The sequence below is a fragment of the Anthonomus grandis genome, chromosome 17 (genome assembly GCF_022605725.1).
Source record: "Anthonomus grandis grandis chromosome 17, icAntGran1.3, whole genome shotgun sequence".
Classification (NCBI taxonomy): Eukaryota; Metazoa; Arthropoda; class Insecta; order Coleoptera; family Curculionidae; genus Anthonomus; species Anthonomus grandis.
In genome coordinates, this window is record NC_065562.1 from 17,494,103 (window position 1) to 17,516,737 (window position 22,635).

The 22,635-nt window shown below is 28.7% G+C and overlaps 1 protein-coding gene across 5 annotated transcripts in view; it reads left to right on the forward strand.

Moving 5' to 3' along the window:
* Positions 1–22,316, forward strand: part of LOC126746287 (5-hydroxytryptamine receptor-like) — a 278,830-nt gene extending 256,514 nt beyond the window's left edge. For 4 of the 5 annotated variants that reach the window (XM_050454459.1, XM_050454458.1, XM_050454457.1 and 1 more), the window contains exons 6-10: positions 4,020–4,129; positions 11,323–11,676; positions 11,725–11,914; positions 11,969–12,124; positions 21,468–22,316. In XM_050454459.1, the coding sequence (XP_050310416.1) occupies positions 4,020–4,129; positions 11,323–11,676; positions 11,725–11,914; positions 11,969–12,124; positions 21,468–21,869 (1,212 nt within the window). In that variant the 3' untranslated portion in view covers positions 21,870–22,316. The remainder of the gene's footprint in view (positions 1–4,019; positions 4,130–11,322; positions 11,677–11,724; positions 11,915–11,968; positions 12,125–21,467) is intronic. The other variant, XM_050454461.1, reaches the window with a different exon arrangement.
* The last annotated feature ends 319 nt before the right edge of the window (positions 22,317–22,635 follow it).

Genomic DNA, 22,635 nt, shown 5'->3' on the forward strand with positions numbered 1-22,635 from the left:
ATTTATTTTGATAATTTTCCAATGTAAATTTTTTGACAAATTCGTTATGGTAGGGACAAAATGCTTATATCTCTGAAACCAAAGAAGATACAGATATGAAATTTGAACGACAGATTCTCCTAATAAATAGGTTAAATACGTGTCTTAAATTTTTTCCAAAAAAAAAAAGACAATAAAAAAATTAGCCTTGGAAGTTGGAGAAATTTTTTTTCTGAAGAAAAATAAAATTTCCAATAACAAATAATTTATATCTTTGAAACTATGATAGTTAGAGACCTAAAATTTAAAATATAGATTCTTCTAATAAATTAACTGGACACGCACCTTAAGGTTTGTTCAAAAAAAAATGTGAACTAAAAAAATTAGCCTTAAAATTTGAATAATATTTACTTAATAAAAAATTAAGTTTTCAGGGACAAAATGCTTTTATCTCTAAAACTACGTGAGTTAGAGACTTGAACGTTTGATCATAGATTCTTCTAATAAAATAATGAAATACGTATGTCAGCGATTTTTTCAAAAAAAAAATTAAATAGGTAAATTAGCCTTGGCACTTGAAGAAATTTTCTTAAAAAAAAATTGTAATTTTCAGGGACAAAATGCTCATATCTCGGAAACGAAGAGAGATATAAACATGAAATTCGGAACATAAATTCCCCTAAAAAAATTAGTGAATACTTTAGCTTTTAAAAACAGATATACATTGTTTTCTTACGTAGAAATTAAAATATAAAGACGCGGCAGTCATGTCCAATAAAATTATGCATTTTATTGTTACTTGGGAATTAATTTAATTTTTATTCAACTGCTTTTTTTACCTAAAATAAAACAAAATTAAGGCATTTTTCCAGGCAGTTGAATCAGTTTTTTTAAGTCACTATTTAGGTCCAGCGTAGGCAGTTGAAGTAAAAAAAAGTGAATTTTCTTCAGTATTCAACTGCCTGGACGGAGTATTTCAATTTTTCTCTTTTTCCAGGCAATTGAGGTATTTTTGCTTTAAAAACCATTTAACTGCCTGAAAATGAAACAAAATTAGGGCATTTTTTTTCTAGGCAAAAATCCCCTAAAATCCCACAATTTTAATTTTGGAATTAAATTTTGAATCCGCTATACTGCCAGGAATCTTTAATTCTTATGTCAATAAAAAATCTTGGATGGAATAATATAAAGGTATAATAATCGTATTCAATTAAATTATGCATTTGCTTCAATTTATTTTGATAATTTTCCAATGTAAATTTTTTGACAAATTCGTTATGGTAGGGACAAAATGCTTATATCTCTGAAACCAATAAAGATAGAGATATGAAATTTGAACCACAGATTCTCCTAATAAATAGGTTAAATACGTGTCTTAAATTTTTTCCAAAAAAAAGAGGAAATGTAAAAATTAGCCTTGGAAGTTGGAGAAATGTTTTTTCTGAAGAAAAATAAAATTTCCAATAACAAATAATTTATATCTTTGAAACTATGATAGTTAGAGACCTAAAATTTAAAACATAGATTCTTCTAATAAATTAACTGGACACGCACCTTAAGGTTTGTTCAAAAAAAAATGTGAACTAAAAAAATTAGCCTTAAAATTTGAATAATATTTACTTAATAAAAAATTAAGTTTTCAGGGACAAAATGCTTTTATCTCTAAAACTACGAGAGTTAGAGACTTGAACATTTGATCATAAATTCTTCTAATAAAATAATGAAATACGTATGTCAGCGATTTTTTCAAAAAAAAAATTAAATAGGGAAATTAGCCTTGGCACTTGAAGAAATTTTCTTAAAAAAAAATTGTAATTTTCAGGGACAAAATGCTCATATCTCGGAAACGAAGAGAGATATAAACATGAAATTCGAAACATAAATTCCCCTAAAAAAATTAGTGAATACTTTAGCGTTTAAAAACAGATATACATTGTTTTCTTACGTAGAAATTAAAATATAAAGACGCGGCAGTCATGTCCAATAAAATTATGCATTTTATTGTTATTTGGGAATTAATTTAATTTTTATTCAACTGCTTTTTTTACCTAAAATAAAACAAAATTCAGGCATTTTTCCAGGCAGTTGAATCAGTTTTTTAAGTCACTATTTAGGTCCAGCGTAGGCAGTTGAAGTCAAAAAAAGTGAATTTTCTTCAGTATTCAACTGCCTGGATAAAGTATTTCAATTTTTCTCTTTTTCCAGGCATTGAGGTATTTTTGCTTTAAAAACCATTAAACTGCCTGAAAGTGAAACAAAATTAGGGCATCTTTTTTCTAGGCAAAAATCCCCTAAAATCCCACAATTAAATTTTGAATCCACTATATTGCCAGGAATGTTTAATTCTTATGTCAATAAAAAATCTCGGATTTAATAATATAAAGTTATAATAATCGTATTCAATTAAATTATGCATTTGCTTCAATTTATTTTGGTAATGTAATTTTTTTTCACTAATGAATTTTTTGACAAATTCGTTATGGTAGGGACAAAATGCCTATATCTCTGAAACCAATAAAGATAGAGATATGAAATTTGAACCACAGATTCTCCTAATAAATAGGTTAAATACGTGTCTTAATTTTTTTCCAAAAAAAAGAGGAAATGGAATAAAACAACCTTGGAACTTGAAGAAATTTTCTTTAAAATTTTTTTCATTTCCAGGGATAAAATGCTTATATCTCGGAAACTAAGAGAGATATAAACATGAAATTTGGAATATAAATTCCCCTATTAGAATAAATAAATACGTGCTTTGACGTTTTTTTCAAAAACAGATATACATTGACAAAATTAGCCTTGGAAATTGAAGAATTTTTTCACAAAAAAAAATGAATTTCTCAGGGACAAATTGCAGGTATCTCCAAAACCAAGAAAGATAGAGACATGAAATTTAAAATATAAACTCTCCTAATAAAATCACTAAATACGTGCCTTAAGGTTTTTTCCAAAAAAAATTAAAAAAAAGCCTGGAATTTAAAAAAAAAAAATTTTTTTAAAATATAAAATCTCAGGGACTAATTGCTTATACCTCTAAATTTGAAAAAGATAGAAATATGAAGTTTGAAATATTGATTCCTCTAATAAAATAATTAAATTCTTGTCTTAACGTTTTTTGAAAAAAAAAATAAAAAATGAAAAATCAGGCTTAGAAGTTGAACCTTGAAAAAATTACTACTCTTAAATTGCTCATATTTCTAAAACCAAGAGAGATAGAGACATGAAATTTAAACCATAAATTCCTCTAATAAAATAACTAAATATGTGTTATAGCTTTTTTGAAAAAAATATATATAAAATGAAAAAATAAGCCTTGAAAGGTAGAACAAAAAAATCTCAAAAAAAAATTTAATTAATCAAAAAAAATTAATTAAAGAAATATAATTTGCAGTCAGAAGTGAACATCATGAAAAAAATACTTCTAACTATAATATTAGTTGCATTAGAAGAAAACTAACTTCAATTACCTGAAAGAACCAGAAGGTAACCTCAACTGCCTGGAAGAAAGAAAACAATTATTAACTTCAATTGCCTGAAATAGAAAAAAGCAAATATGAAAGATTTATTAAACCATTAAAATGCATAAATTTAAGGCACAAATTCCTGTATAAAAAAAAATATTATATAAACATATACAAGTCAATAAACCCAACACTGAAATGCAAACGCGGTTTACATGCTTACCATAGACAATATAACAGTCAGACCCATTAAAATTATGCATTTTTCATGTATTTCCACCCACTTAAGCCCCATACCATTTTCTTAAAATATATAACATCAACGCAGTCGTATCCATTAAAGTTATGCACGTGTGTATTTCCCTAACGGGCGATAAATTAAATTTTATCTATGCGATAGTAATACGGACGTTATTAAAGCGATATCGTATAATATGCATGTAAACAAGGACGGGTAATCAGAGAGCAAGAGATGTTTGTTAGGGTTTATTACGTGGTTGTTATAAAGCCTTCGGGGACAATTACGTGATTTGAATGGTTGAAATTTTCGTTCGATAATTCGAATTTTTCGTTTTCCAGATAAGCAACAACTGGATAATGGGTCCGGAACTTTGCGACATGTGGACCTCCATTGACGTGCTGTGCTGTACGGCCTCCATTTTACATTTGGTCGCTATAGCATTGGACAGGTAAAAATTAAACAAATTTTATTTATTTGGTGACCCTATTTATTTAACATGCGAATATAAGCTATTGATTACGATATATTGCACATATAAATAATGATCCTTAAAAGCTAATAAATCGTCGATGCTGTTTTCTATATTAATTTCTATAATAAAAATTAAATTTATTTTTTGAATGTTATTTAAATTTACTATAAACTGTTCGACAACCTACTAGATCATTTTGAAATTTACCAACAACAGACTGTGATTTGTTTTGTGATCTCTTTTTAATGGATTGGTAAGACAGAGATGAAAGAAATGTAGGTGTGACAAGTGTTAATTACGATGAATTAACCAGAAAATTAGACTAAAATTGGACTATCAGAGATTTTTAAATTCCAGGCAGTTGAGTCCATTTTAGTCAAATTTCAAGTAGTTTAGTCCATTTTTTATTAAATTTTGTATAATTTTATGAAATAATTTCATTATTCCAGGCAGTTGAGCCAAGGGTGAATTTTCCAGAATTTTGCAAAATTTCAGGCAGTTTAGTAAATTTTTTATTAAATTTTGTAAAATTGTATGACATAATTTCGTTATTCCAGGCAGTTGAGCCAAAGATTAATTTTTCCAGAATTTCAGGCAGTTTAGTCCATTTTTTATTAAATTTTGTAAAATTGTATGACATAATTTCGTTATTCCAGGCAATTGAGCAAAGGATTAATTTTTCCAGAATTTCAGGCAGTTTATTCCATTTTTTATTAAATTTTGTAAAATTGTATGATCAATTTTTCCAGAATTTTGCAAAATTTCAGGCAGTTGAGCCAATGATCAATTTTTCCAGAATTTTGCAAAATTTCAGGCAGTTTAGCCTATTTTTTATTAAATTTTGTAAAACTGTATGAATTAATTTCATTATTCCAGGCTTTCCAGAATTTTGCAAAATTTCAGGCATTTTAGTCTATTTTTTATTAAATTTTGTAAAATTGTATGACATAATTTCGTTATTCCAGGCAGTTGAGCTAGGGATCAATTTTTCCAGAATTTTGCAAAATTTCAGACAGTTTAGCTAATTTTTTATTAAATTTTATAAAATTGTATGAATTAATTTCATTATTCCAGGCTTTCCAGAATTTGGCAAAATTTCAGGCAGTTTATTCCATTTTTTGTCAAATTTTGTAAAATTGTATGACATAATTTCATTATTCTAGGCAGTTGAGACAAGGATCAATTTTTCCAGAATTTTTCAAAATTTCAGACAGTTTAGTTCGTTTTTTATGAAATTTTGTAAAATTGTATGAATTAGTTTTATTATTCCAGGCTTTCCAGAATTTTGCAAAATGTCAGGCAGTTCAGTCTATTTTTTATTAAATTTTGTAAAATTGTATGAATTAATTTCATTATTCCAGGCAGTTGAGCTGGGGATTCATTTTTCCAGAATTTTGCAAAATTGCAGGCAGTTTATTCCATTTTTTATTAAATTTTGTAAAATTGTATGAATTAATTTCATTATTCCAGGCAGTTGAGCTTGGGATTCATTTTTCCAGAATTTTGCAAAATTTCAGGCAATTTAGTCTATTTTTTATTAAATTCTGTAAAAACGTATCCATGAACCGATTGCCTGGAATGATTAAAGAAAATTCAGCTCGGTTTCAATGCCTGGAATTTCCAGAAATTCTGGAAAAATATCTCATTTGTAAGAAATTGTAAAATTAACTGGAACCTGTGATATCTTTATTTTTGCCTGTCATCTCTCAAATGTGAAATTTCCAGAAATTGATCGTGAATTTCTGGATTTTTTCACAGGTGAGTCTAATTGGTTTATTTTCTATTAAATTACAGGCAGTTGAGTCAAGAATACGATTTTTGAAGAATTTTGACAAATTTCAGGTAGTTCAGTTTATTCCTCATTAAATTCCAGGTTGAATCATTGAATTAATTTCATTATTCCAGGCAGTTGAGCCAAGGATCAATTTTTTCCAGAAGTTTCTAAAATTTCAGATAATTCAGCTCATTTTTTATTTATTTCCAGATTGAAACATTGAATTAATTTCATTATTCCAGGCACTTGAGCCAAGGATAAATTTTTCCAGAATTTGTCTAAATTTTAAGACAGAAAGAAATAAAATTAAATGACAGACGAACATTGAGAGATGACAGTTTCCAGTTAATTTTTCCAACTGCCTGGATAAAACAAATGACTACAATAACAATTTGGAAAAAATCTGGAGACTAGCAAATACAGTGTCCCAGTAAAAACTGCCTAAATTGACTCTTTCAGGTAGTTGAGACCATCTACTTCACTTAAATTCAAACTTAATTATCCTGACTAACTTTGGAAGGATTAATTAGCTCTGGAAGTCTTTATGCTCAACTGCCTGGAACAACGAAATTAAATTGCGAGCAGTTAAGTTAATTAATTTTTTTATTCCAGGCAGTTGACTTGAGAATTTTTATTATTCTTTTATTTTATCTAGACAGTAGGGTCCTGGATATATTTTTACAAAACCTAATAAAAAATTGCTGAAATTTGGAAAAATTCTGGAAAAATTGTTTTTGGGCTCAACTGCCTGGAATAATTAAATTAATTCTTAGATTCAACTGCCCGAATGAACTGAATTTCCTGAAATTTGGTAAAACTCTGAAAAATTGTATCCTTGTCTCAACTGCATGCAATTTAATGGAAAATGGACCAATCAGATTTAAGTGTGAAAATATCCAGAAATTTACGATTGAATTAATTCTATAAAATTAAGAGCTAACAGTTTCCAGTTAATTTCTTAATTTTTCCAGGCAGTTGAAGCATTCCAGAAAAAAAAACAACTGCTTAGTATAAATTCAATTTAAATTTTCTTCACTAGTTGAATGTTAATTAACTCTGGAAGTTTTTGTGCTCAACTGCCTGGAATAATGAAACTAAATTTCAGGCAACTAAGTTAATTTGTTTTTTTATTCCAGGCAGTTGAGATATTGGTCCAGAATTATTGAGAAATTCGAGGCACTGAAATTGAGCTAAAAATTTCAGGTAGTTGACTTGAGAATTTTTATTATTTTTTTATTTTATTCAGGCAGTAGGGTCTGGATATGTTTTTACAAAACCTAATAATAAAATTGCCGAAATTTGGAAAAATTATGGAAAAATTGTTTTTGGGCTCAACTGCCTGGAATAATGAAATTAATTTTTAGATTAAACTGCTTGAATGAACTGAATTTCCTGAAATTTGGTAAAACTCTGAAAAATTGTATCCTTGTCTCAACTGCATGCAATTTAATAGAAAATGGACCAATCAGATTTAAGTGTGAAAAATCCAGAAATTTATGATTAAATTCCTAGAAATTCCACAAAATTAAGAGCTGACAGTTTCCAGTTAATTTTTAAATTTTTCCAGGCAGTTGAAACATTCCAGAAAAAAAAACTGCTTAGTATAAACTCAAATTAAATTTTCTTCACTAGTTGAATGTTAATTAACTCTGGAAGTTTTTGTGCTCAACTGCCTGGAATAATGAAACTAAATTTCAGGCAATTAAGTTAATTTGTTTTTTATTCCAGGCAGTTGAGATATTGATCCAGAATTTTTGAGAAATTCGAGGCATTAAAACTGAGCTAAAAATTTCAGGCAGTTGACTTGAGAATTTTTATTATTATTTTATTTTACCCAGGCAGTATGGTTCTGGATATGTTTTTACAAAACCTAATAAAAAATTGCTGAAATTTGGAAAATTTCTAGAAAAATTGTCCCTGGGCTCAACTGCCTGGAATAATGAAATTAATTTCTAGATTCAACTGCCTGAATGAACTGAATTTCTTGAAATTTGGTAAAACTCTGAAAATTGCGTCCTTGTCTCAACTGCATGAAATTTAATGGAAAATGGACCAATCAGATTTAAGTGTGAAAATATCCAGAAATTTACGATTGAATTCCTGGAAATTTTATAAAATTAAGAGCTAACAGTTTCCAGTTATTTTTTTAATTTTTCCAGGCAGTTGAAGCATTCCAGAAAAAAAACAACTGCTTAGTATAAATTCAAATTAAATTTTCTTCACTAGTTGAATGTTAATTAACTCTGGAAGTTTTTGTGCTCAACTGCCTGGAATAATGAAACTAAATTTCAGGCAATTAAGTTAATTTGTTTTTTATTCCAGGCAGTTGAGATATTGATCCAGAATTTTTGAGAAATTCGAGGCATTAAAACTGAGCTAAAAATTTCAGGCAGTTGACTTGAGAATTTTTATTATTATTTTATTTTACCCAGGCAGTATGGTTCTGGATATGTTTTTACAAAACCTAATAAAAAATTGCTGAAATTTGGAAAATTTCTGGAAAAATTGTCCCTGGGCTCAACTGCCTGGAATAATGAAATTAATTTCTAGATTCAACTGCCTGAATGAACTAAATTTCCTGAAATTTGGTAAAACTCTGAAAATTGCGTCCTTGTCTCAACTGCATGAAATTTAATGGAAAATGGACCAATCAGATTTAAGTGTGAAAATATCCAGAAATTTACGATTGAATTCCTGGAAATTTTATAAAATTAAGAGCTAACAGTTTCCAGTTATTTTTTTAATTTTTCCAGGCAGTTGAAGCATTCCAGAAAAAAAACAACTGCTTAGTATAAATTCAAATTAAATTTTCTTCACTAGTTGAATGTTAATTAACTCTGGAAGTTTTTGTGCTCAACTGCCTGGAATAATGAAACTAAATTTCAGGCAATTAAGTTAATTTGTTTTTTATTCCAGGCAGTTGAGATATTGGTCCAGAATTTTTGAGAAATTCGAGGCATTGAAACTGAGCTAAAAATTTCAGGCAGTTGACTTGAGAATTTTTATTATTCTTTTATTTTATCCAGGCGGTAGGGTTCTGGATATGTTTTTACAAAATCTAATAAAAAATTGCTGAAATTTGGAAAAATTCTGGAAAAATTGTCCCTGGGCTCAACTGCCTGGAATAATGAAATTAATTTCTAGATTCAACTGCCTGAATGAACTGAATTTCTTGAAATTTGGTAAAACTCTGAAAATTGCGTCCTTGTCTCAACTGCATGCAATTTAATAGAAAACGGACCAATTAGATTTAAGTGTGAAAGTGAGTTAAGAGCTGACAGTTTCCAGTTAATTTTTCAATTTTTCCAGGCAGTTGAAGCATTCCGAAAAAAAAAACTGCTTAGTTGAATGTTAATTCCAGAGTTATGTGGAATGTTAATTAACTCATTTCAGGCAGTTAAGTTAATTCATTTTTTTATTCCAGGCAGTTGAGATCATTTTCCTGAAATTCCTGGCATTGAAAATGAGCTGAACCCTACATTAATTCAGGCAGTTGACTGAAAAATGTTAATTTATTTTTTATTATTCCAGGCAATTGGATCTGGAAAAAATCTGGAAAAATTGATCCTTGACTCAACCGCCTGGAATATTGATATTATGTCATACAATTTTACAAAATTTAATAAAAAATGGAATAAACTGTCTAAAATTTTGCAAAATTCTGGAAAAAATTGATCGTTGGCTCAACTGCCTGGAATTTTGCAAAACTCTGGAAAAATTGATCATGGCTCAACTGCCTGGAATAATAAAATTATGTCATACAATTTTACAAAATTTAATAAAAAATGGACTAAACTGCCTGAAATTTTGCAAAATTCTGGAAAAATTGATCCTTGACTCAACTGCCTGGAATAATTAAATTATGTCATACAATTTTACAAAATTTAATAAAAAATGGACTAAACTGCCTGAAATTTTGCAAAATTCTGGAAAAATTGATCCTTGGCTCAACTGCCTGGAATAATTAAATTATGTCATACAATTTTACAAAATTTAATAAAAAATTGACTAAACTGCCTGAAATTTTGCAAAATTCTGGAAAAATTGATCCTTGGCTCAACTGCCTGGAATAATTAAATTATGTCATACAATTTTACAAAATTTAATAAAAAATGAAATAAACTGCCTGAAATTTTGCAAAATTCTGGAAAAATTGATCCTTGGCTCAACTGCCTGGAATAATTAAATTATGTCATACAATTTTACAAAATTTAATAAAAAATGGACTAAACTGCCTGAAATTTTGCAAAATTCTGGAAAAATTGATCCTTGGCTCAACTGCCTGGAATAATTAAATTATGTCATACAATTTTACAAAATTTAATAAAAAATGGACTAAACTGCCTGAAATTTTGCAAAACTCTGGAAAAATTGATCCTTGGCTCAACTGCCTGGAATAATAAAATTATGTCATACAATTTTACAAAATTTAATAAAAAATGAACTAAACTGCCTGAAATTTTGCAAAATTCTGGAAAAATTGATCCTGGGCTCAACTGCCTGGAATAATTAAATTATGTCATACAATTTTACAAAATTTAATAAAAAATAGACTAAACTGCCTGAAATTTTGCAAAATTCTGTAAAAATTGATCCTTGGCTCAACTGCCTGGAATAATTAAATTATGTCATACAATTTTACAAAATTTAATAAAAAATGGACTAAACTGCCTGAAATTTTGCAAAATTCTGTAAAAATTGATCCTTGGCTCAACTGCCTGGAATAATTAAATTATGTCATACAATTTTACAAAATTTAATAAAAAATGAACTAAACTGCCTGAAATTTTGCAAAATTCTGGAAAAATTGATCCTTGGCTCAACTGCCTGGAATAATTAAATTATGTCATACAATTTTACAAAATTTAATAAAAAATTGACTAAACTGCCTGAAATTTTGCAAAATTCTGGAAAAATTGATCCTTGGCTCAACTGCCTGGAATAATTAAATTATGTCATACAATTTTACAAAATTTAATAAAAAATTGACTAAACTGCCTGAAATTTTGCAAAATTCTGGAAAAATTGATCCTGGGCTCAACTGCCTGGAATAATTAAATTAATTTCATGTTTCAACTACTTGAGTTTTAATAGAAAATTGAAAGCAGATATAATTTTAACAAAAATCCAGAAATTCCTGTTAAATCTGAACTTGAGTCTGACTCTGAATCTGAATCTGAATCTGAATCTGAATCTGAATCTGAATCTGAATCTGAATCTTAATCTTAATCTGAATCTGAATCTGAATCTGAATCTGAATCTTAATCTGAATCTGAATCTGAATCTGAATCTGAATCTGAATCTGAATCTGTATCTGAATCTAAACCTAAACCTGAACCTGAACCTGAACACAAAACGTATTTCTTAAATCTTTTATTCTTATACTCTAAAACAGATACTGGGCGGTAACGAACGTAGACTACATCCACACAAGAAACAGTTCCAGGATCAGCATAATGATCTTCGCGGTGTGGGTGATCGCCTTGGTGGTATCCTTGGCCCCCCAGATCCCCCAGTTCAAGGATCCCGAATACCTTTACAGGATCCAAGTGAAGAGACAATGCTTGGTCAGCCAAGACGTGAAATACCAAATTTTCGCCACCAGTTCCACCTTCTACGTGCCCCTGCTGGTGATCTTCGTACTTTACTGGAAAATCTTCCAGGCAGCTCGGAACCGGATACGAAAACGTCGAGAACTGAAGCAACACAACTTTGAAAAAGTGGAAAAAATCAATAATAACAGCAGCAGGTGAGCCCTCGCCCTGTTTTAGTCAGCTATAACAAACGCCACTGTTAGGATCGTCTGTTTAAGGTTAACCAGCACCTTTTTGGGGAAAAAACGCTTCTTAAGGGTGAAAAAGTCGGTGGGGAAGAACCCTGCTGCAGAAGCTCTGGTGAACTCGTTGGTGATGATGGAGGGCCAATCGACCACCACCATGGAGATCCTGGAGGAGCACGAGGAGCCCACCAGCAGCAACGACCAGGAGGTGAGTCAGACAGGTTTCATTTGTTTAAATGGAGTGATACGATTGGTGTTTCAGGAAGAGACCACCGCTTTCACGATATCCAGACCGCCAACTGGTGACGGTGGCGGTCACCAGCAAATAGTGAATGCTTCCAATAACGTTTCTCCGGAAAAGTCGTCCACTAATAACGGGTCTACTGGACTTGTCAGTCATATTAGTGACGCCAGTAAGGTAAGGCCTGCATGATTTCGAAAGAGAGCTAGGCGAAGTTAAAATATAAAGATTATGTCAAATATAGAGCTTATAAATTGAAAATTTTGATTTTTCCATGCCTTTCCATCTATCGTTCAGTGCATATAAAAACCAAAACTCAATATAGTACGCAATTACAGTAATTGAAATAGAGCGGATTTTTTTAAGGTAAAATCTAATAAACTGGGATCAAATTATTGCTGTATACAATTTTTTAATAAATTAACCAATAGCAGTAAGAAATCTAATCAAATCAAAGTTAAGGAGTCAATTTTTTAAAATGTAAATAATGTTTTAACTGTGGAGTGATTCTCGGTGGTACTAGGTACCTTTTTGTAGTCCTTTATTTTTATGGGTGTAAGTGTATAAATTTGTTTTATTATACATTTGTTTAACTTACTATGAAAAGCGTATTATTTAATTTATTTTATTCTGCATTACCCTTCAAAGTCTGACAAAGTGTATATATTAATTACTATGTTTATAACACGTTTAATAGTAAATAAATAAGTAAAATTATTGTTTACATCAGGAGCATAATTTTTATGGATTCGAGGATTTTTTCATTATTAATATTTGTCATTTTGAGCGCATTATGAATTGTGCATAATTAAATGCATAATTTTAAAGGATACGACGGATATTTCTCCATATATTTTTTATTGTTGTTTTAGGGAAATTTAACCTTAAAATTTGCGAAAAATGTCGGGAGATCTTCAAAGGTTTAAGGTCTTTTACTAGTGTTAAGATATATAGGAAAAAAAATTTAATTTTCATGAAATATGTATCTTAATTAATTTCTAGGTCGAATCATTGAATTAATTTCATTATTCCAGGCAGTTGAGTCAAGGATGAATTTTTTCCAGAACTTTCTAAAACTTCAGATAATTCAGTTTATTCTTCATTAATTTCTAGGTTGGATCATTGAATTAATTTCATTATTCCAGGCAGTTGAGTCAAAGATGAATTTTTTTAGAATTTTCTAAGATTTCAGATAATTCAGCTCATTTTTTATTAATTTCTAGGTTGGATCATTGAATTAATTTCATTATTCCAGGCAGTTGAGTCAAGGACGATTTTTTTTCAGAATTTTCCAAGATTTCAGATAATTCAGCTCATTTTTTATTAATTTCTAGGTTGGATCATTGAATTAATTTCATTATTCCAGGCAGTTGAGTCAAGGATGAATTTTTTCCAGAATTTTCAAATAATTCAGTTCATTCTTCATTAATTTCTAGGTTGGATCATTGAATTAATTTCATTATTCCAGGCAGTTGAGTCAAGGATGAATTTTTTTCAGAATTTTCTAAATTTTGGATAATTCAGTTCATTCTTCATTAAATTCTATGTTGGATCATTGAATTAATTTCATTATTCCAGGCAGTTGAGTCAAGGACGATTTTTTTTCAGAATTTTCCAAGATTTCAGATAATTCAGCTCATTTTTTATTAATTTCTAGGTTGGATCATTGAATTAATTTCATTATTCCAGGCAGTTGAGTCAAGGATGAATTTTTTCCAGAATTTTCAAATAATTCAGTTCATTCTTCATTAATTTCTAGGTTGGATCATTGAATTAATTTCATTATTCCAGGCAGTTGAGTCAAGGATGAATTTTTTTCAGAATTTTCTAAATTTTGGATAATTCAGTTCATTCTTCATTAAATTCTATGTTGGATCATTGAATTAATTTCATTATTCCAGGCAGTTGAGTCAAGGATGAATTTTTTTCAGAATTTTCTAAAATTTCAGATAATTTAGTTCATTTTTCATTAAATTCTATGTTGGATCATTGAATTAATTTCATTATTCCAGGCAGTTGAGTCAAGGATGAATTTTTTCAGAATTTTCTAAATTTCAGATAATTCAGTTCATTCTTCATTAATTTCTAGGTTGAATCATTAAATTAATTTCATTATTCCAGGCAGTTGAGTCAAGGATGAATTTTTTCAGAATTTTCTAAATTTCAGACAATTCAGTTCATTCTTCATTAATTTCTAGGTTGAATCATTAAATTAATTTCATTATTCCAGGCAGTTGAGTCAAGGATGAATTTTTTTCAGAATTTTCTAAATTTCAGATAATTCAGCTCATTTTTTATTAATTTCTAGGTTGAATCATTAAATTAATTTCATTATTCCAGGCAGTTGAGTCAAGGATGAATTTTTTCCAGAATTTTCTAAGATTTCAGATAATTCAGCTCATTTTTTATTAATTTCTAGGTTGGATCATTGAATTAATTTCATTATTCCAGGCAGTTGAGTCAAGGATGTTTTTTTTTCAGAATTTTCTAAATTTCAGATAATTCAGTTCATTCTTCATTAATTTCTAGGTTGGATCATTGAATTAATTTCATTATTCCAGGCAGTTGAGGCAAGGATGAATTTTTTCTAGAATTTTCTAAAATTTCAGATAACTTAGTTCATTCTTCATTAAAGTCTAGGTTGGATCATTGAATTAATTTCATTATTCCAGGCAGTTGAGCCAAGGATGAATTGTTTCCAGAATTTTCTCAAATTTCAGATAATTCAGCTCATTTTTTATTAATTTCCAGGTTGAATCATTGAATTAATTTCATTATTCCAGGCAGTTGAGTCAAAGATGAATTTTTTTCAGAATTTTCTAAATTTCAGATAATTCAGTTCATTCTTCATTAATTTCTAGGTTGAATCATTGAATTAATTTCATTATTCCAGGCAGTTGAGTCAAGGATGAATTTTTTCCAGGATTTTCTAAAATTTCAGATAATTCAGTTCATTCTTCATTAATTTCTAGGTTGGATCATTGAATTAATTTCATTATTCCAGGCAGTTGAGTCAAGGATGATTTTTTTCAGAATTTTCTAAAATTTCAAATAATTCAGCTCATTTTTTATTAATTTCTAGGTTGGATCATTGAATTAATTTCATTATTCCAGGCAGTTGAGCCACGATGAATTTTTTTTTAGAATTTTCTAAATTTCAGATAATTCAGCTCATTATTTATTAATTTCGTAGGTTGAATCATTGAATTTATTTCATTATTCCAGGCAGTTGAGTCAAAGATGAATTTTTTCCAGAATTTTCTAAGATTTCAGATAATTCAGCTCATTTTTTATTAATTTCTAGGTTGGATCATTGAATTAATTTCATTATTCCAGGCAGTTGAGTCAAGGATGAATTTTTTTCAGAATTTTCTAAATTTCAGATAATTCAGTTCATTCTTCATTAATTTCTAGGTTGGATCATTGAATTAATTTCATTATTCCACGCAGTTGAGTCAAGGATGATTTTTTTTCAGAATTTTCTAAATTTCAGATAATTCAGCTCATTTTTTATTAATTTCTAGGTTGGATCATTGAATTAATTTTCATTATTCCAGGCAGTTGAGTCAAGGATGAATTTTTTCAGAAGTTTCTAAAATTTCAGATAATTCAGTTCATTCTTCATTAATTTCTAGGTTAAATCATTGAATTAATTTCATTATTCCAGGTAGTTGAGTCAAGGATAAATTTTTTTTTTTAATTTTCTAAGATTTCAGATAATTCAGTTCATTCTTCATTAATTTCTAGGTTAAATCATTGAATTAATTTCATTATTCCAAGCAGTTGAGCACGGATAAATTTTTTTCAGAATTTTCTAAATTTCAGATAATTCAGCTCATTTTTTATTAATTTCTAGGTTGGATCATTGCATTAATTTCATTATTCCAGACAGTTGAGTCAAGATGATTTTTTTTCCAGAATTTTCTAAGATTTCAGATAATCAGCTCATTTTTTATTAATTTCCAGGTTGAATCATTGAATTAATTTCATTATTCCAGGCAGTTGAGCCAAGGATGAATTTTTTCCAGAATTTTCTCAAATTTCAGATAATTCAGTTCATTTTTTATTAATTTCCAGGTTGAATCAGTGAATTAATTTCATTATTCCAGGCAGTTGAGTCAAGGATGAATTTTTTCAGAATTTTCTAAGCTTCAGATAACTCAGTTCATTCTTCATTAATTTCTAGGTTGGATCATTGAATTAATTTCATTATTCCAGGCAGTTGAGTCAAGGATGAATTTTTTCCAGAACTTTCTAAAACTTCAGATAATTCAGTTTATTCTTCATTAATTTCTAGGTTGGATCATTGAATTAATTTCATTATTCCAGGCAGTTGAGTCAAAGATGAATTTTTTTAGAATTTTCTAAGATTTCAGATAATTCAGTTTATTCTTCATTAATTTCTAGGTTGGATCATTGAATTAATTTCATTATTCCAAGCAGTTGAGCCACGGATGAATTTTTTTCAGAATTTTCTAAATTTCAGATAATTCAGCTCATTTTTTATTAATTTCTAGGTTGAATCATTGAATTTATTTCATTATTCCAGGCAGTTGAGTCAAAGATGAATTTTTTTAGAATTTTCTAAGATTTCAGATAATTCAGTTCATTCTTCATTAATTTCTAGGTTAAATGATTGAATTAATTTCATTATTCCAAGCAGTTGAGCCACGGATGAATTTTTTTCAGAATTTTCTCAAATTTCAGATAATTCAGTTCATTCTTCATTAAATTCTAGGTTGGATCATGAATTAATTTCATTATTCCAGGCAGTTGAGCCAAGGATGAATTGTTTCCAGAATTTTCTCAAATTTCAGATAATTCAGCTCATTTTTTATTAATTTCCAGGTTGAATCATTGAATTAATTTCATTATTCCAGGCAGTTGAGTCAAGGATAAATTTTTTTCAGAATTTTCTAAATTTCAGATAATTCAGTTCATTCTTCATTAATTTCTAGGTTGTATCATTGAATTAATTTCATTATTCCAGGCAGTTGAGTCAAGGATGATTTTTTTTCAGAATTTTCTAAATTTCAAATAATTCAGTTCATTCTTCATTAATTTCTAGGTTGAATCATTGAATTAATTTCATTATTCCAGGCAGTTGAGTCAAGGACAATTTTTTTTTTAGAATTTTCTAAGATTTCAGATAATTCAGCTCATTTTTTATTAATTTCTAGGTTGGATCATTGAATTAATTTTATTATTCCAGGCAGTTGAGTCAAGGATGAATTTTTTCCAGAACTTTCTCAAATTTCAGATAATTCAGTTCATTCTTCATTAATTTCTAGTTTGGATCATTGAATTAATTTCATTATTCCAGGCAGTTGAGTCAAGGATGAATTTTTTCAGAATTTTCTAAATTTCAGATAATTCAGCTAATTTTTTATTAATTTCTAGGTTGGATCATTGAATTAATTTCATTATTCCAGGCAGTTGAGTCAAGGATGAATTTTTTTTAGAATTTTCTAAATTTCAGATAATTCAGCTCATTCTTCATTAATTTCTAGGTTGAATCATTGAATTAATTTCATTATTCCAGGCAGTTGAGTCAAGGATGAATTTTTTCCAGAACTTTCTAAAACTTCAGATAATTCAGTTTATTCTTCATTAATTTCTAGGTTGGATCATTGAATTAATTTCATTATTCCAGGCAGTTGAGTCAAAGATGAATTTTTTTAGAATTTTCTAAGATTTCAGATAATTCAGTTTATTCTTCATTAATTTCTAGGTTGGATCATTGAATTAATTTCATTATTCCAAGCAGTTGAGCCACGGATGAATTTTTTTCAGAATTTTCTAAATTTCAGATAATTCAGCTCATTTTTTATTAATTTCTAGGTTGAATCATTGAATTTATTTCATTATTCCAGGCAGTTGAGTCAAAGATGAATTTTTTTAGAATTTTCTAAGATTTCAGATAATTCAGTTCATTCTTCATTAATTTCTAGGTTAAATGATTGAATTAATTTCATTATTCCAAGCAGTTGAGCCACGGATGAATTTTTTTCAGAATTTTCTCAAATTTCAGATAATTCAGTTCATTCTTCATTAAATTCTAGGTTGGATCATGAATTAATTTCATTATTCCAGGCAGTTGAGCCAAGGATGAATTGTTTCCAGAATTTTCTCAAATTTCAGATAATTCAGCTCATTTTTTATTAATTTCCAGGTTGAATCATTGAATTAATTTCATTATTCCAGGCAGTTGAGTCAAGGATAAATTTTTTTCAGAATTTTCTAAATTTCAGATAATTCAGTTCATTCTTCATTAATTTCTAGGTTGTATCATTGAATTAATTTCATTATTCCAGGCAGTTGAGTCAAGGATGATTTTTTTTCAGAATTTTCTAAATTTCAAATAATTCAGTTCATTCTTCATTAATTTCTAGGTTGAATCATTGAATTAATTTCATTATTCCAGGCAGTTGAGTCAAGGACAATTTTTTTTTAGAATTTTCTAAGATTTCAGATAATTCAGCTCATTTTTTATTAATTTCTAGGTTGGATCATTGAATTAATTTTATTATTCCAGGCAGTTGAGTCAAGGATGAATTTTTTCCAGAACTTTCTCAAATTTCAGATAATTCAGTTCATTCTTCATTAATTTCTAGTTTGGATCATTGAATTAATTTCATTATTCCAGGCAGTTGAGTCAAGGATGAATTTTTTCAGAATTTTCTAAATTTCAGATAATTCAGCTAATTTTTTATTAATTTCTAGGTTGGATCATTGAATTAATTTCATTATTCCAGGCAGTTGAGTCAAGGATGAATTTTTTTTAGAATTTTCTAAATTTCAGATAATTCAGCTCATTCTTCATTAATTTCTAGGTTGAATCATTGAATTAATTTCATTATTCCAGGCAGTTGAGTCAAGGATGAATTTTTTCTAGAATTTTCTAAAATTTCAGATAACTCAGTTCATTCTTCATTAAAGTCTAGGTTGGATCATTGAATTAATTTTATTATTCCAGGCAGTTGAGCCAAGGATGAATTGTTTCCAGAATTTTCTCAAATTTCAGATAATTCAGTTCATTCTTCATTAATTTCTAGGTTGGATCATTGAATTAATTTCATTATTCCAGGCAGTTGAGCCAAGGATGAATTTTTTCAGAATTTTTTTACCTAAATTTCAGATAATTCAGTTCATTCTTCATTAATTTCTAGGTTGAATCATTGAATTAATTTCATTATTCCAGGCAGTTGAGTCAAAGATGAATTTTTTTAGAATTTTCTAAGATTTCAGATAATTCAGTTCATTTTTTATTAATTTCTAGGTTGAATCATTGAATTTATTTCATTATTCCAGGCAGTTGAGTCAAAGATGAATTTTTTCCAGAATTTTTCAAGATTACAGATAATTGAGCTCATTTTTTATTAATTTCTAGGTTGGATCATTGAATTAATTTCATTATTCCAGGCAGTTGAGTCAAGGATGAATTTTTTTCAGAATTTTCTAAATTTCAGATAATTCAGTTCATTCTTCATTAATTTCTAAGTTGAATCATTGAATTAATTTCATTATTCCAGGCACTTGAGCCAAGGATCAATTTTTACAGATTTTTTTCCAAAATCAGGTAGTTCAATTTATTTTTAATTAAATTCCAGTTTGAATCTTTGAAATAATTGCATTATTCCAGGCAGTTGAGCCAAGGATGAATTTTTTTCAGAATTTTCTAAATTTCAGATAATTCAGTTCATTCTTCATTAATTTCTAAGTTGAATCATTGAATTAATTTCATTATTCCAGGCACTTGAGCCAAGGATCAATTTTTACAGAATTTTTTCCAAAATCAGGTAGTTCAATTTATTTTTAATTAAATTCCAGTTTGAATCTTTGAAATAATTGCATTATTCCAGGCAGTTGAGCCAAGGATCAATTATTCCAGAATTTTTCTAAATTTTAAGGCTTAACTGCCTAAAATAATAAAATTAAGTCTATTAGTCAACTGCCTGGATATTACTGAAGAATGAACTAAATTCCTTGCAATTTGGCAAAATTGTGGAAAAATTGATCCTTGGTTCAGCTGCCTGGAATAACAAAATTAATTTCATGATTCAACTGCGTGGAATTTAATGAAGGATAAACTCAATTTCCTAAAATTCTGGAAAATTGATTTTTTCTTTCAACTGCCTGGAATTCATTAGATAATAGACCAATTAGATTTTAAGTGTAAAAAATCCAGAAATTCCCGATTTAGTTCATTGAGAAATGACAGTTTGTAGTTAATTTTTCAATTTTTCCAACTGCCTGGATAAAACAAATTATTACATACTAATTTTGCATAATTAAATGCATAATTTTAAAGAATACGACGGATATTTCTCTATATATTATTATGGTTGTTTTAGGGACATTTTACCTAAAAATTTGCGAAAAATGTCGGGAGATCTTCAAAGGTTCAAGGTCCTTTATTAGTGTTAAGATATATAGGAAAAAAATTGAAATTTTCATGAAATATGTATCTTAACGGTGATTTTATAATTTAAATATTTTTAGTCATCAATTTTTATTCGTATTTGAATTTTTTTGAAAATGTACATCTTGACAATGATTTTAAAGATTTTTCTGTATGCAGTAAATTATTAATGTTAGAAAATCAATTAAATTTGTATAAATCGTTATTGAGATAAATACTTTATCTCCTGCAAATTAATTTAAAAAAAAATCATTGTCGTGCTAATAAATTTTCAGCCTATTCCAGTTTTTCAAAATATTTTACTTTTACTGGTAATTTTTGAATTTATCTCTGTTAAGATTAGTATCAAGAGAAAACAATTAACAAACAATTTTTTAGCAAATGCATAATTTTAATCGATACGAGGCATATGTCTTTATTATTTTTATAATTGGAAAATCTTTGATATTTTTTCTGCAAATTAAAAGGATTTTTTTTTAATTTTTTTGAGATTAATAAATATTATTCTTTTTTTTATATTTCTCAACTACAAGCACTTTTTTTCCAAAAAATTCGACGCATTCATTTTCTTTGTAAGAAAAACTATACAAAATGCCCCTGAGCACCCCAATTTCATATTCTCTCTTCGCCCAATTCACTAGAAAATAAAGACAACAAATAAAGAATATTAATTTTGAAAACTAAGATTTTTGACAAATTGCAAACCTCATTGCACATAGCTCATACAGCTACTACAATTCTTAAACTACGAACATCCCTAAAATCCAAAAACTACCCAAATTTAAAAAATAAAATAGGCGAATTAATTTGACATACAAAGGACAAATGACCAGTATAAAAAAGTATAACATATCCGGTTAACAAGAGAAGGTAATTCACTTTATATAACTTTCTCCTATATATTTTAACAAAAGTAATGACTATTCCAGAAAATGTGACTATCTTGGATACTATATTGATTGGTAATAAATAATAATTTGCTAACTTGTACAATTATTATTTGAAAAGGGGTTAAATAATATGTTTTCTTAAGAATGGATAAGCGAGTGTACTTATTAAAATTCTAGCTTATTGAATATGTGTCATAAAATTTTTCAGACGGAAATCCTCCAAAAGGACCCGATAACCGCGCACCAACCGCCGCCGGCGTCCGCGAACCTCCCGCGGGAAAAGCACCCGCCATCCAGACGGGATAAGAAGGAAAGTCTGGAGGCGAAACGGGAAAGAAAAGCGGCAAAAACCCTGGCGATCATCACCGGCGCGTTCGTCATGTGTTGGTTGCCGTTCTTCATTTTGGCCCTGGTGATGCCCCTGTGCGCGGACTCGTGCTCCATAAGCGAGTTCATCATGAGTTTCGCCCTATGGTTGGGCTACTTCAATTCGACCCTTAATCCGGTTATTTATACGATTTTTAATCCGGAATTTCGGCAGGCGTTCAAGCGGATACTGTGCGGGGGACACCGGAGACACCGGAACTTCCGATCGGGGAAAATTAGATAAAAATTGCTGCTTGCTGCAAAGTTTTTGCTTTATTAATTATTATTATGGTATCGAATGTTGTATATAAGGAGCATAAGTTAGGTTAGATAGGGATATATTGTAAATTTCGTTAAGGGAGAGTATAATAGGGTTTCCTGTTTCCTAACAGTAGGGTTAGGAGTAACTTTTTTTTAACTAAATTACTGTGCGACATGCTAATAGTAAAGTATGGCGTTTATTGCTAATAATCCCCCTTTTATTCCAGGCATTTATGTACCGGAATAATTTTTAGTTTTATTACAGGCACTTGAAGATTTAAAGATAAATTTCCTATGTAACAGCCTAAATTAAGTCCGATTTTGTGAAAATTTTTTATATGGAAATTTGCCATAAGGGGGCATTTAAAAACGTATTTTTAACTCAATTTCAAGAAAATTTGTTGCACTTGGATATTAATTTTTCAGGCAACGTAAGCATGAATTTTCAAAAAAAAGAATCCTGGAAATTATTTTGTATTCTAAGTTTCCAATTTCTTGGATATTTCTTTTATATATGAATATTACTCTTTAAAATAAACGTATAAAGAAAACTCAAAAATATGAAGTTTGCACAAGTTTAACATAAGTTACGCTGGAAATTTCTGAAAAATAAAAAAGTTTTATAATAGGGAATTTTTTCAAATAATTCTAAATTTGCATTGAATTTTGACAAAAAAAATTAAATTTTTATTGGAAAATTTTCCATACATTTCCTGGAAATTTCGCTGAATTTTCCAAACAAAAGATCA